A 15,855-nucleotide genomic window follows, 5' to 3' on the forward strand; every position below is an offset into this window, starting at 1 on the left:
AAGCTTTTTTCTTTAATTTGATAAGTTTGACCTTAAATGACCCAGTTTCAAACTCCTAGATATAATCGAGAAGAACGTTCTGCCCAACTTTCATGATCATTTTACTCGAAATGCAACATCCAAGGTGTAATCCTTTTTTTTTTAATTTTGACTCAAGTTGTTTACTCCATGTGACCAAGGTTGAACTCGGCAAATCTTTCATGGGGACAAATATTCTGACTACAATAAGTTTCATGAAGATTGGACAAAAATGTGGCCTCTAGAACGTTAAAGAGGCAAAATGATAACACACAACAGACAAAAAGAAATCACAAAAACTAAAAATTCCAAATGTGTGGCAACCGCAAGGAACAAGTCCCTTTCAGAAAGTAAAAAAAAAAAAATATGAGTGAAACATTAGCATTTTATAAACATTTATTACTGCAACAAATATAACAAGACTTAATAGATCTATCTTCAGTAAGGGCGGAACTTTCGCGCGGCTTTCATCAGTGCAATCTTCTGTTTATCTTCTTCAAACTTCTTTCTTAGAGTGGCAATTTCTGAAAGAACAACAAAAGATTCTTTGTCAGGGAAATAATAGGTGTCTAGATTCCTGGTATGTCATGCCTAATGAATTTTATCTACTGGTATGATAGAATACATTGTCAAACTAGAACTGTCACTGTTTTGCCTTAAATACCTTGCACAAGCCATTTTGTCAGAGGGCAATGGCAGTTCCGTTTTAAAAACACATTTCCCAACAAGGCAAGCTTCCTACCTATGAAGTTTTGTCTTAATACCTCATATTATAGTCAAGATATGCCCTGGTAAAACTGTGAAATTATGAAAGTATGAGTTATGATTTTTATACACTTCACTTTCCCTTAAATAAAACTAGCTACATATGAAGTACAAAATGGATATCTCATATAATTTACAAGATATTCACCGGTAGAAAACTACGGAACAAAAAGGGAAATAACTCTAAAAATATGGATCCAAGACTGAAGTTAAAAACACAATATATGAACACAATAAAAATTGGATGACTAACGCAAGTCTTTTAATTGCACAAAGTCAAAACATTTATTTGATTGAAAGATAAAAAGTTAATGCCTCAGAAGGTATAATACATAATTTGTTAAATAAACCGCAGAAACAACGGACTACTGGTAAACACACACAAGTTAAATATAGAAGAAAAAAATGTATAGTTAATAAACATACGCTCTCGTTTGGTTTCTCGCATTTGAAAACTGTAAAAGTTCAGCAACTCCTGAAATTAAAAGTCACACAATTTTAAGTAGTGTATAACATCTAGCCTTTGACGATATAACAATAGGATTTCTCTATTTGAGTTCATTGTAAAAACTATCAGACAATATATTTTGTGCACTATTGAAATACCTACTATATTCCGATATAATTGCCTTCACAAGTTACTACTATGTAGGCTAAGAGCACTGCAAATCAGCAATAATATCCATCATCAACACCATCCTCACTACCTCCATCCTCATAATCATGATTATCACCTTCATCAACTATAATCATCATAATCATCAACCATATCATCTTCGCAATCATCATCACTACCATGACCATCATCATTCATCATCATCACCATCATCATATTCATCATCATCATCCTTACCATCACTACCAACATCAATACCATTGTCATCATCATCATCACCATTGTTATCATCATCAACACCACTGTCATCATCCTCACCATCATCATCAAAATTCATCCTTTTCACCACAATTATCATCACCATAATTATAACCATGCTCCTCTCCCTCTACCCATTTCCAGTTTCCAAGCCCGGGCCAGCTTAGTACCTTCTCCTTCCTCTTCCTGCGTGCCTTGTTTGTGAGAACCTTCTCATGTGCCTCTGTGCGGGGCGCCCCCTTGTTCTTGCTGTACTTGGTCACAGTGATCCAGCCTTCATCATCTGGCACACCCTCCTGGGCAGCTGAGGTCTCTTTCTCCTGTAGATCAGTACAGCATCACCATCAGCATTATTCGAGTTGCGTTCTGAGAAAACTGGGCATAATGCATGTGTGTAAAGTGTCGTACCAGATTAGCCTGTGCAGTCTGCACAGGCTAATCAGAAACGACACTTTTCGCCTAAATTGGATTTTTGCGAAGAAGAAACTTCATTTAAACGAAAAATGTCATAAAAACGGAAAGTGTCGTCCCTGATTAACCTCTGCGGACTGCACAGGCTAATCTGGGACGACACTTTACGCACATGTATTAAGCTCAGTTTTCTCAGAACACGGCTCATTCAATCACATTATCAACATCAGCATAATCATCATTCTCACAATAATCATTATCATCATCATTTCATCAGCATCATGTTATAATTAGCATCATCATAATCATCATTATTATATTCATCTATGGAACAATTCTCTAGATTTAGTAATAGTTACCTTGCCCTCCCCCATACCTAGCACAATCCATATTCAGGGATTATTTTAAATATATATAAATGGACAAGGCTTCATTACAATAGCTTAATTTAGTATCAAGTTATTAAGCACTAACATTTTTTCTATATTAAAATTAAAGTGAAATTAATCTCTTCTTATAGTTGAGCTAAAAATTAAAAAAATATTTTCAGAATCAGTTTTTTGTTTTTAGGACATTCCTGCAGAAGAAAACTAGAAATGTGTCACAGACTGATGTCACCACAACACTTTATTGGGGGAAATGAATTTCACTCACTTGGTTGAGGACAAACATGTTACATACCATACACAAAACCTTTGAGCCTTGTAATTTAAGAAAAGATTTGTAAATGTCCATTACATGTAAATACTTGTAGGAAAAACAACCAACTGCAAGGATTGGAATAATTGTAACTACAGGGATATAACTAAAACAAATTTGCACCATGCAATGTTACATGACAGATACCAAACCATTTGGCCTTGCCATTTAAGAGAAGACTTGTAACATTCAAACAGGTAACACCCTGGGAGAGGCCAGTGTTTTCCGTTAGGGGCATGATTTGATCAAACTTGGTAGAGGACCACAATACATTGTTACATGCAAAATACTAAAACTTTTGGGTCTTGTGGTTTCAGAGGAGAACATTTTAGTTTCCACTATATAAATACTATATAAATATCAGCACACAAAAAACACACACTAATCTTGACCCCAGAGACATGATTTGCACAAACTCAGTTGAGGACCAACATAGCAGGTTGTATGAAAAATATATCACCACCCTAGTCATTAAAGGCGGGTATTCACGATTTTGTCAAATTTTTATAAATATATATAAAATGTGTAAAAAAATTATTATTTATTTATTACAATATAATTAAAATAAAAGTTAAGAAGAACATGTGTCGAAAAATGCAAAATAAGCCAGATATTTAATCCTGAAATCAAAAATGTCTGTACAGTCGAATTCGCCAGCATGTATATAATGCAGGTAAGATCTAAATTTAGTTTTACGGATCATTTTAATTTCCTGCAACAATATCTATTCATACGACACACCAACACTAACTCCGATTCTTATAAAAAGACGCCTATTTTGTGTTATTGTAACATATTTGTATCAATATTTTACAATTTTTTGCACATATAAAAATCGTGCATACCCGCTTCAAGAGAAGATTTGTTAAATTATTTTGCAATGTAGGTCTATATATTAGTTATGAAAGCTCTTGGACGTGACCACTTTCTACCCCAACAGCATGATCCGAACCATCCACACAGGCTTACCAAGGACGAACATTTCAGCCTCAACTAGATTTTCATTTAGATGGCACTTCCTTCTAACAAAAAATTCCAATTTGAGTGGAAAATATTGCCAGTGATTAGCCTTTGCAGACTGCACAGGCTATATTGGGGCAACACATTACACACATGCATTTAGCCGTTTTCCCAGAATGCGGCTTATTTATGTGGACACTTACTTTTTGCACCTTGTCATCATATTTCAGCATATACTCGTCTATCTCTGTCTGGAGTGCATTGGTGTCCAGCAAGTCAGCCTGGTAGTCTGCGCACCATTCTGAAACCAGTCAGGGAAACTATATGGATTGTCTGTGGGAAAACTGGGCTTTTAGCATGTGCGTTAAGTGTCACCCCTGATTAGCCTGTGCAGTCTGCAGTCAACTCTTAAAAGACTTGCTTAGAAGACACTACCTTAAAAAGAAAAATTTCATTGAAAGAGGAAACTGTTATCCCAGATTAGACTGCGCAGACTGCACATGCTAATCATGGATGAAACTTTACATGCATTTAGCCCACTTTTCAAAGTACAGTGCTGATTTTCTACCAAATTTTTATTCCAATTTTTTTTTCCACAAAATATTACTCCAAATCCTTATCTAACCATGAAGTACAATTGGAACTCTTCCTAATTATATCTAATTTCCTTGTTTATTCTAAAAGGTTTGAGGTACAGCGTTATAAGGAAAATTATAATAATTAAAAACATTATTTTTCATTAGGTAATTCAACGGACAGCATCATAAGTATCCAAACTTTCAAGTTTGATGTCCGACTACTAACCAGATATCCATTAAGATCGACATAAACTTTCAAATTGTGGAGTCAATCTTTATAATTTAGATGAATGATATATTCTTAAAGCAAATTTTTACCACTACAAAGTTATAACAACAATGTATGTTATCTTAAAGCAAATCTTTACAACTACAAAGTTATAACAACAATGTATGTTTTAACACTAAAACTAATGAATTCTTAAAGATTGAATGCTGAAGTCATTAGAAAGCATCAGGGAATATAGCATGTTAACAATTTTTATAGGTTTTGCACCAAATGTTTTTGAAAATTGTTTTATTTTAAATCACGTTCATAAGGTCATTATGAATATGTTTACTGCGTCTGCATAAGACAGCGTTTAAAAAAAAAAGAGGAATGGAAGATTATTGAAAAAGAAATGATACATTGATGCAATTTTTTTATAAGGACTAATAATTTAACAATGGAGACATTGATTTCTTTAAACATCAAGAATTGAAACAATCTATTGGTAAAAAACCAGCAACAATAACCAGGTTCGCACCTTATTGGCATACAAGATTGGAACATATTGTTTGTTCAACAATTCAATTCAATTTAAAGGCATTTCAATGTGTCTTTTTTGTGAAACCACTTGGATAATCCGTTCGCATATCATGACTCGGTATTATCTGTTTAAAGCATTTCAAGTAAGACACAAGCCTGTGCACAAATCAGAGACAATCCGCGTAGGCCTTTAATCTGAGTGGATTTAATGAATACTAATATCTATCATGACCTTCCTAAACATAATAAGCAAGATATACACTGTATGAGTATTTTTATGTTAAACATTTATTTGGATACTCAATAACCAGAATACTTGCACAGTATCCAAATACTCCGATATTGGATATTTGTTAACAATCATATCTTTTATAGATAAAAAATACTAGTAATCTAATAATATAATTTTTCTTTGTGTCATGTAATATAAACAACATTCATCTTGTAAGCAACAACTTAAGTACATAAACGACACATACTTGCTAATCCTGATTCAATGGCTGGTCCCTTGTTGTCTTGCATGATGAGAGGGACATCAAAGGGAAGTGACTGTGCAGCCTTCACTGAGTTAGCCCTCTTGAACACAATGTACCCTACTCTGTACCCCTGAAAAGATAATAACATGCCTTTGGAAAAAAACTGATTTCCTGCCCAGACTCCTTGATGAGATAAAGAGAGCAAATGGATGATCTCATAATAAAGAGAAGAAGGCTTTGACAGAATTGCAAGCAATACAGAAATCAACTACATGGATTTAAAATTAAAACACTACCTTCATTATGCCTATTATCTATACATATGTAATTCTTTGCACTTCATATTCAAATCAGCTGGTAAAAATTTACACACACTATACAAAAGTTAAACTCACACCCTAACTTTAACATGACGTTGTCATGGGTGAACACAATTTCAGAAAAATATTATATTAGATTTTCAAGCACCCAATTAAAAGCTTCAATACATTTTATATAAAAAACAAGCGATGTGTTTGTCAGAAACACAGTGCCATCTACTGCGCCGCTTTGAAATAAAATTTCTATTTATCATTTGGCAGGTATAGAAATCATCTCCAATTAAAGCTTATTACTTCCCTTGGATTTTGTCCAATCCAACAGGGGGGGGGGGGGGGGGGGGGGGGGGGGCAAGCAAAAATCTGTACAGTAACAGTGACAGTAACTTAAATTCTTGGAAAAAAAATAATATAATCTGAGATTTATAATTATATAAATTACTTCCATTGAAAATAATTGTCTCTAACAAATCTCTATTTTTAGTAGCAAATAATTAAAAGCCACTACCGTGACTGTAGATTCACCACTCAAAATGTGCAGCTCCATGAGATACACTTGCATGCCAAATATCAAGTTGCAATGTTCACTATTGAATAATTATCTCCCTTTAAAGCTTATTACTTCCCTTGGATTTGTATTTTTGACCTTAGACCTTGAAGGATGACCTTGACCTTTTACAAGGATGTGTTTGTCAGAAACACAATGCCGCCTACTGTGCCGCTTTGATTTATTTAACAAAAATATATTACTTGGCAGGTCAGATAATCATGTCCATTTAAAGCTCATTACTTCCCTTGGATTTGTTTTTTTCGACCCCGTGACCTAGTTTTTGACCCAGCATGACCCATATTCGAACTTGACCTAGATATTATCTAGATACAACTTCTGACCAAGTTTCGTAAAGATCGGATGACAACTATTTGAATTAGAGAGCGGACACGAAAAGTTTGACAGACGGACTGACAGTGCGAAAACTATATACCCCCTTTTCTTCGAAAGGCGGCATACAAATAATATAAAACTGAAATCAGTATTAATGTAAACATATTCACCCTTGCTAAAGTGTGACCTTTCCCATCCAAACCAAAGTTAACAAGATATGTGTTTGTCAGAAACACTATGTCCCCTTTTGCGCCGCTTTGAAGCTATATTGTTGACCTTTGACCTTGAAGGATGACCTTGACCTTTCACAATTCAAAATGAGCAGCTCCATGACATACACATGCATAATTCAAAATGAGCAGCTCGATGACATACACATGCATACCAAATATCAAGTTACTATCTTCAATATTGCAAAAGTATTCATTAAATGAGCGATTTTGACCCATATATTTGACCTTTGACCTTGAAGGTTGACCTTGACCTTTCACCACTCAAATTGTGCAGCTCCATGAGATACACATGCATGCCAAATATCAAGTTGCTATCTTGAATATTGCAAAAGTTATTGCCAATGTTAAAGTTGGGGCAAACAAACAAACAAACACACAAACCAACAGACAGGGCAAAAACAATATGTCCCCCACTATAGTGGTGGTGGCATAAAAAGGCTATATGCAAACAGCATAAAACCAAAACAGCCTGAGAGTAACTCACAGTCTGATAAGGTTTTATGCTGTTTGCTGCTCATCAGTATCTAAGGGTTGGAAATGAAAGCTTTTAAGCTTGAATCTATAATTTCAATTGCGTCAAAGTGTTTATAGGAGTGGTACAGGGTTAATAATCATAATGTGAATCTACCTTGATGACTGGAGCATCTGGAAAGAAGTTGGACTGGTTCACTGGGGGAGGCCCAGACGTTGGCTTGCTGTGCAGGTGTACAGTCTGGATTGGGCCACATCTGCTGAACATGTGCTGTAATATCTCCTGTAAACGGGAACACTTTTAACATGAACTGTAGAGTCTTCTGTAAGCAGGCACTCTAAAGATGAAGATGTGCGGTAATGTCTCCTGTAAAGGGGAACACTTTTAAACATGAACATGTGCGGTAATGTCTCCTGTAAGCTATCACATTTTAAACATGAACATGTGCTGTAATGTCTCCTGTAAGCTTTCACAGCCCAAACATGAACATGTGCCATAATGTCTCCTGTAAGCTTTCACAGCCTAAACATGAACATGTGCCATAATGTCTCCTGTGTGCTTTCACAGTCTAAACATGAACATGTGCCATAATGTCTCCTGTAAGCAGGCAGTCTAAAAATGAACATGTGCCATGTCTCCTGTAAGCAGGCAGTCAAAACATGAATGAATGCCATAATGTCTCCTGTAAGCGTGCACAGCCTAAACATGAACATGTGCCATAATGTCTTCTGTAAGTGTGCACAGCCTAAACATGAACATGTACCATAATGTCTCCTGTAAGCGTGCACAGCCTAAACATGAACATGTACCATAATGTCTCCCGTAAGTGTGCACGGTGTAAACATGAACATGTGCCATAATGTCTCCTGTAAGCAGGCACAGCCTAAACATGAACATGTGCCATAGTGTCTCCTGTAAGTGTGCACAGTCTAAACATGGAACATGTTCCATAATGTCTTTTGAAAGCACGCACAGTCTAAACATGAACATGTGCCGTAATGTCTCCTGCAAGCACGCACAGTCTAAACATGAACATGTTCCATAATGTCTCCTGTAAGCGTGCACAGCCTAAACATGAACATGTGCCATAATATCTCCTACAAGCTTGCACAGTGTAAACATGAACATGTGCCATAATGTCTCCTGTAAGCATGCACAGTGCAAACATGAACATGTGCCGTAATGTCTCCTGTAACCATGCACAGTCTAAACATGAACATGTGCCATAATGTCTCCTGTAACCATGCACAGTCGAAACATGAACATGTTCCATAATGTCTCCTGTAAGCATGCACAGTCTAAACATGAACATGTGCCATGTCTCCTGTAAGCACGCACAGTCTAAACATGATTATGTGACATCGTGTCTCCTGTACATGTTTAAGTGTGCACAGTCTAAACATTAATATGTGCCATAATGTCTCCTGTACATGTGTACGCGTGCACAGTCTAAACATGAATATGTGCCATAATGTCTCCTGTACATGTGCAAGCATGCACAGTCTAAACATGAATATGTGCCATAATGTCTCCTATACATGTGTAAGCATGCACAGTCTAAACATGAATATGTGCCATAATGTTTCCTGTACATGTGTAAGCGTGCACAGTCTAAACATGAATATGTGCCATAATGTCTCCTGTACAGTTGATTCTAAATAGGCATTATACAGTTCTAACTCACGTATCATAATCATTTATTTCACACTCAACATTATTATTTTTAATGGATTATACATGTGTTATTGTATAAAATACTGAAAAAGTAACATGTGCACGGACTAAACCAAACATGATTATAGAAAACCATTAAAATGGTAAAATTAATACAGAGGTTACTTGTTAATTACAACATGTAGTTGCCTTTTGTCTTCTCTTTTCTAGATACACAAATCATTACATGGGATTGAAAATGAGACATGCAGTAAATTTCCCAACTTGTATTTTAATGAGGGTAAATTACATGTCCTAAATCAGTATCAATTATACATTGTTATAAATCGATAAAGAGAATCCGTTCACAAAGTTTGCGTATTTTAATAAAACAAATTCAATAAGCAACTTAATTGTGAAGTTTTAGTTTATACCAAGTGATAAAATTTCTGAAAACTACAATTTATTTTCTCACAAGCTGGACTTTGGACTAATTTTTTTTAAATCTTAGTTTGATGAATGCCTTGCCAGCTAAAATTGAAGTAAATCATACAAAAATGATTATAAAAAAGCTGTATATTTTACTATTACTTAATGCTCGCAAACATTTATTACATCTAAGATTAAATTGAAAACATTAAATTTCACTAATTTTAAATATCTTTACTTTTTTAATTCACTGGCTTTTATTGCTTTGAGCCAAGGTGACATTCAGTTAATGTCTCAAGGGTATCGATTAAACACACAAGAGATTGCAGCTGGTCACCTTGGTACAAACTTTATTTAAAAATACATAGCCTTCTCAATTCAAAATCAACAATGCTTACATTTCAGAACAAAAAGAGAAGAAAACTAGAAATGGCGCGGCAGAGGCCGGCGCTTATTCCCACGCCTCATGTTTGACTCAGGGGCGCCCCAGGCTTAGTAATGGGGCCATGCATAGTTGAGATTGACCATATGGTCATAAGAGATGTTCAGTATAAACTTGAAGTAATTGGGTGTAGAAATGAAGAAGAAAATGTAAAATAACCTAAAAAATGAGTGAAAATCTATACCCTAATTTCTCCTCCTCATCCTGCTCTTCTAACAAATCTAATAATGAAATAACTTCACTGTAGTCAATTATGTACATGTTATCCTAATTGGAATGACTTATGAGATGGCTGAACATGCTCTCTTATAGCCATTCTTCTTGCTTCTGTTTTGGAAAAGTTATGTTTTGAGGATAAATGGTTGACTAAATAGTAGCGTCTCAGAAATTTTCTATCGCAATCTTGTACACAACAATAAACATAATGACTTTCATGTCTGTCTTTGATGTGCCTGTTCAAAGTCCATCTTGCTTTAAATTGTTTCTCACATTTTTCCCACTTGTACATTTTGACAGATTTTCAGTAATGAGTCTAAAATTGTAATTGAACAAAGTGAAAGTTTCAGCCCTGTTATAGATTCTTGAGGCTCTATTCCATGAGTTTCTCATGCTTTTTATGCTTGACTGCATTCTATCTCTTCTGTCATATACAGGTGTCCCTTTGCCCAATATTTTATGATCCCTTGTATAAACATTAGATGGATGAGCTAAACCATTTCACAGATGAGTTAACACAAACAATTGAATACTAAATACATCTCTGCGCCACTACTGTGTAACTCGATGCACCGCTTTGATTTATTTATTTTTTTATATCATTTGGCAGGTTATTTACTGACCTCCCTTTAAAGCTTATTAATTCACTTGGATTTGTTTTTTTGACCTTTGATCTTGAAGGATGACCTTGACCTTAACCTTTAGCCACTAAATATGTGCAGCTCCATGAGATACACATGCATGCCAAATATCAAGTTGCTATCTTCAATTTTGCAAAAGTTATGGCCAATGTACCATTCCGGGGGCATAAAAATAAGTGAAAATCTCTGACCTGGCCCCACCCAAACCCCCATAACTTTTGACCCAGGGGCAGGATCGCACATATGCTCATAGCTACCATGTGTGTAAGTTTCAAGGTTCTAGTGCTTATAGTGTAGGAGGAGATAGTTGCCAGAACGGACAGACAGACGGATGGCGGAGATAACCACAATATCCCCACGCTTTTCAAAAAGCGTGGAGATAACAATTAACACCCATCATTTATCCTCTAGATATCAGTCCTCCATCCTACACTTTGCAAAGTTTTACATTTGGAGCATATTTTAATCTTGTCTGAATTAGCATATTGTGACCGTAACCCTTTGTTGTAAACTCTTTGTCTTAGCCTAAATTACCAGACTGTTAAGGTAAATTAATGACGCTTTCTGCTCAGATCAAGACGGCTCAGATACATGACAGCCCTGGTCATTTTGTCAGAAGCAGACCCTACAAATTACATTTGAAATACACAGCACATTTATTGTAATCCTACATGGCACTAGAATATTAATTTATTAACTAATAAGAATGAGAAAATTGTACATGTAAAACATGTTGGAAAAGAAGCTTACATGAAAAGAATAATTTAAAGCATTACATTAAAAGCAAATTTGTTTGCTTTTGGGGTACGGTATTAAAGAGCTTGTGAAAGAATTCATTTTCTCACTTCAATGAGAAATTTATTTTACTCTAATACTGGACACCAAACAAATATTCTCAATAAAAATAAATGAGCCGCGTTCTGAGAAAACTGGGTTAAATGCATTTGCATAAAGTGTCATCCCAGATTAGCCTCTGCAGTCCGCACAGGCTAACCAGGGACGACACTTTCCGCTTTTATGGTATTTTTCGTTTAAAGGAAGTATCTTCTACACAAAAATCCAGTTAAGGCGGAAAGTGTTGTCCCTGATTAGTCTGTGTGGACTGCACAGGCTAATCTGGGATGACACTTTACGCACATGCATTAAGCCCAGTTTTCTCAGAACAAGGCTCAAATGTATTGCTCACCTTGCTGCAGTATGGTGGTATGTTCAATATGAAGAGTGTTTTGTCTTTGGGTTTGCAGGGGTGTGCCTCTCTCACACTATGGTCTTTCACATAGAGGTAGTGCACACCCGAACATGACTCCTCCACCTTCATTGGCACCACTGCAATAGGGTAAGATATTCTACATAGTGAACCTCGCTCTGGACAAATGGGGCTTAATGCATGTGTTTCAACAGTTTTTTATGGAAGTTTTCTTTTAGAGGAAGTCTCTTCACAATCAAACTCAAGTTTAGGCATAAATATCATTAGCCGTGATTAGCTAATACAGGACTACACTTTGAACACATGCATTGAGCCACATTTTCCCACAACGACACTTAAATGTTCATAGTTGTTACTACTATTAGCCCAGCTTAAGGGTACCAATTCTTGGACGTTACAATTTTCAAATTATTCTTATTATTTATGAAAGCGACCTGTTAACAGTTTGATAAATTGACAAAATAAAAAAAAATGTTTCAGATTTGCAAATTTTCGTTGCAGTTATGTTATTTGCATGGAAATAGACAACTGTACATTTCCATGCTTTAAAATATCTGTTATGTGCAATTTTTTATACTTTGTTACTGTTATATGATAATACAAGGATTGTTTATATAAACTAATAAAGCCATACATGCCATAATTTTTTAGGTCCAAAGCGGGACATTCCATAAAAAATTGTCAGGACATTTGACCAAAAAGCAGGACACCTAAAACGATCTATCATTCCACCTTTACTATAGTCAGTATAGTACTAACAAAAACTCTTGGTACTTTTATTCAAGACATAAAACATCTGATATGAAGCATGAAATCTAAATCATAACAATAACAGTTTTATTAAATAAGACGATAGCAAACAACGAAGATAATATTCATCTGTTTAAGAGTACAAAATCTACAACATTACGACAACAACACTCATTATATTAATTTCAATGGCAAACATTAACGCAGGGGAGGCTATCCAGTTGACTGAAAGTACGGGTTACAGTACACTATCTACCGAACAGTTACATCAGTTACACACGGAATGCGCGGCCGTACACATTTCCGTATTTTGTTTTCTTCCTATATACACAGATTAAACTGAATTGTGAATTGACAGGCGCTGTATTGGGGTAGTGTCAAACTGTCATGAATAACAACACGTTGTTTTTATTACAATAACACAAGACAAGATGGGTAACTCTTTTACTGTTTGTTGCGATGTTTTTTAAGCATGTGTCCATGCGCAGTTTGTTACTTGTCAATTGTCGCGGCTTAATTGGAGTAGCGTCAAACTGTCATGCATAACACCTCAATGTTTTTAGCTTAATTGGAGTAGGGTCAAACTGTCATGCATAGCACCTCGTTGTTTTTATTACAATTACACTAGACAGGATGCGTATCACTTATTGGACTGTTTGTTGCGATTTTGGTATATTGCACATTCGGAATATCCCGCTATATTGGAACTAGACATTGAATGTAAAAGACTCATTTATGACGTAGCGTTAATAATACAAAACAATTGTTTTGTAAACCGTTTCAAACAAATACAAAATAAACACATTTTCAACATTTATTTCATTACTGTATAATAAAACTATCGATAGCAATAAGCGACCACTATCTTGAAGACCACCATGGTGTGAATGCCTGATGAAATCCATAATTAGCCGATAAATCGCTGATAAGGTGTCATAAACAACACTGGTACACACGATAAGTAGAATCGGATTGTTAATTGGGGGCAATAAAGGGATTAGCGGTGTTAAGTGTTAGGGAAACAGAGCTTGAATAGCGAATTTTATTGGGAACCTATACACCTTACATCGTTTTTTTACGAATGTCGGGACAAATCGTCTCATGGCGGGACGGCGGGACAAAGGGCCCAAAAGCGGGACTGTCCCGCCGAGATCGGGACGTATGGCATGTATGATAAAGCAGTCACCCCTAATAAAGTATAACATACAATAATTACACTTTTATGGCAGAGTGGTTTAAGCAATTGACTAATACTCAAATGGTCCGTGGTTCAAGCCCAGGTGTGAATTTCTTTTGTTCTGTAATTAATTTTATTATAGTTTTACACTTTAGCTTAATGCTTTTATGTTTACATTTGTCAATTTAAACATTTATGACAAACAAAACATGCCAAAAATGGCAAAATCTGTGAAAGTCACTTTAAGATTATTTCCTTTCAAAAATGCATTTTGAGCTGTGATCGTTAACGTGCCTTCAGGCCATATCAACTGACATAAAGCTTTTACTCTAATAGTAACTTGTAAGGATAATATTAGGATTATAAATAAAATCATTCTCTATCCGAAAAAAATATCCGAACACGCGCCCAAGTACAAATATTTACATTTATGCCTTAAACTATAATAATATATTTATGCAACCATTTTGGAAAATCTTAAATTACTTGTAAATACATTACCGAATGAGATACAGAGGTATGTAAGCTTATATTACCTGTAAATCCCTGAAACACGACGTTGTCCGACGGCATGTTTACACCGGAAGTTCAAGATATACTTGATGTTACATTGCACCAATTATTTTGGGAGTAACGATCAAATATTTGCAATCAAAATCATAAACCGACTTCTTACACCATTGTTATTGTTGGCTTTTGTATTTGTTTTAATACTCTACTGATATTTTAAGTACTAGCTTTGTAATAAACCCAATGCAAACAGAGGCCAGTTTATACATGTGCCTGTTAATGTCATTTCTCTGATATACATCTGATGATGTGATTTATATTAACATTTTATTGACAAAAGGCTGTTGGTTTTGAATGCCATTGCTATTGTATTTTCAAGAAATTACTTTCTCAACTGCAACTTAGGTTTGTTCTTTTCTTCATGCCATACAAGTTGTGTGTGCCCTTACCAGTTGCCACTTGTTACACAAGACGTTGATTAGGACAGCTTAACTGTAAACTGTCATCAATGCCTGGCTATGTCAGTTTTGACCTATGCTGACAACACTGATGTTGTAAACTGTTAATTCAACATTCATGATGACGTCCACCAAAAGGTTCTGTTGACGGTGGTGTCATATGTGCTGGATAAAATCAGCCGTTACCCGGTCAGCCTTAAGCTATCCATAATTTTTAGTTGTTTTACACACCAAATTTTGTCAGATGTTTCAAATGTCAATTTTGACACATGCAATAAGTTGTTTAATAAATGAACAATATTGCAAACTACGTTGGGTGATGCATGTTTTCCTTTTTAACATAGATTACAACCAGTAAGTGTCAAAGGTGTGTTAACCACTATGACAATATTATCAACAATATTCCTGTTATTATTCTTGTAAATTGTACTTTAAACAACTAAAATATTTAGCCGTTTCATTCAATTTGATATTTCTAAGGCCTATGGCTATTTTATTTATTGTTTGTTTTTAACAAAGGATGATAACAAGCAGGCAAAGATGGCGCTAGATTGCTGTGTAAATTGTTTTTGCCAGTTTTATCACAGGGGCATGATTTTAACAAGAGCACCTCATAACGGGTGCCAAAGCTCGGTTGCGGGTGCAGTTTTGAACAAGAGCACTGCATAACGGATGTCAATGCTCGCCTGTGGATGCAGTTTTAAATAAATGAAAGCTTGTCAGATTTTTTTTGTTCGAGGTCAGTGACCTTGACCTTTGACCTAGTGACCCAAAAAATGGGTGTGGCATGTATAACTCATCAAGGTGCATCTACATATGAAGTTTCAAAGTTGTAGGTGGAAGCACTTTGATTTTAGAGCAAAATGTCAAGGTGTTAGCAAGACGTGGACGGCGGACGTTGGACAACATGATGAGCTGGCTATGACAATACCTCGGGT

General features: G+C 35.5%; 1 protein-coding gene across 1 annotated transcript; it reads right to left on the reverse strand.

The window, feature by feature from the left end:
- Positions 1–400: 400 nt before the first annotated feature.
- On the reverse strand, positions 401–14,596 carry LOC127836935 (ribosomal RNA-processing protein 7 homolog A-like). Its single transcript, XM_052363584.1, has 8 exons — positions 14,486–14,596; positions 12,002–12,141; positions 7,591–7,716; positions 5,533–5,659; positions 3,931–4,028; positions 1,828–1,977; positions 1,210–1,258; positions 401–542 (listed from the first exon to the last, which is right to left on the reverse strand). Exons 1-8 carry the CDS (start codon positions 14,520–14,522, stop codon positions 457–459), a joined length of 813 nt encoding a protein of 270 aa, XP_052219544.1. The 5' UTR covers positions 14,523–14,596; the 3' UTR covers positions 401–456.
- Positions 14,597–15,855: the final 1,259 nt, after the last annotated feature.

The sequence above is a fragment of the Dreissena polymorpha genome, chromosome 7, assembly GCF_020536995.1.
Source record: "Dreissena polymorpha isolate Duluth1 chromosome 7, UMN_Dpol_1.0, whole genome shotgun sequence".
NCBI lineage: Eukaryota > Metazoa > Mollusca > Bivalvia > Myida > Dreissenidae > Dreissena > Dreissena polymorpha.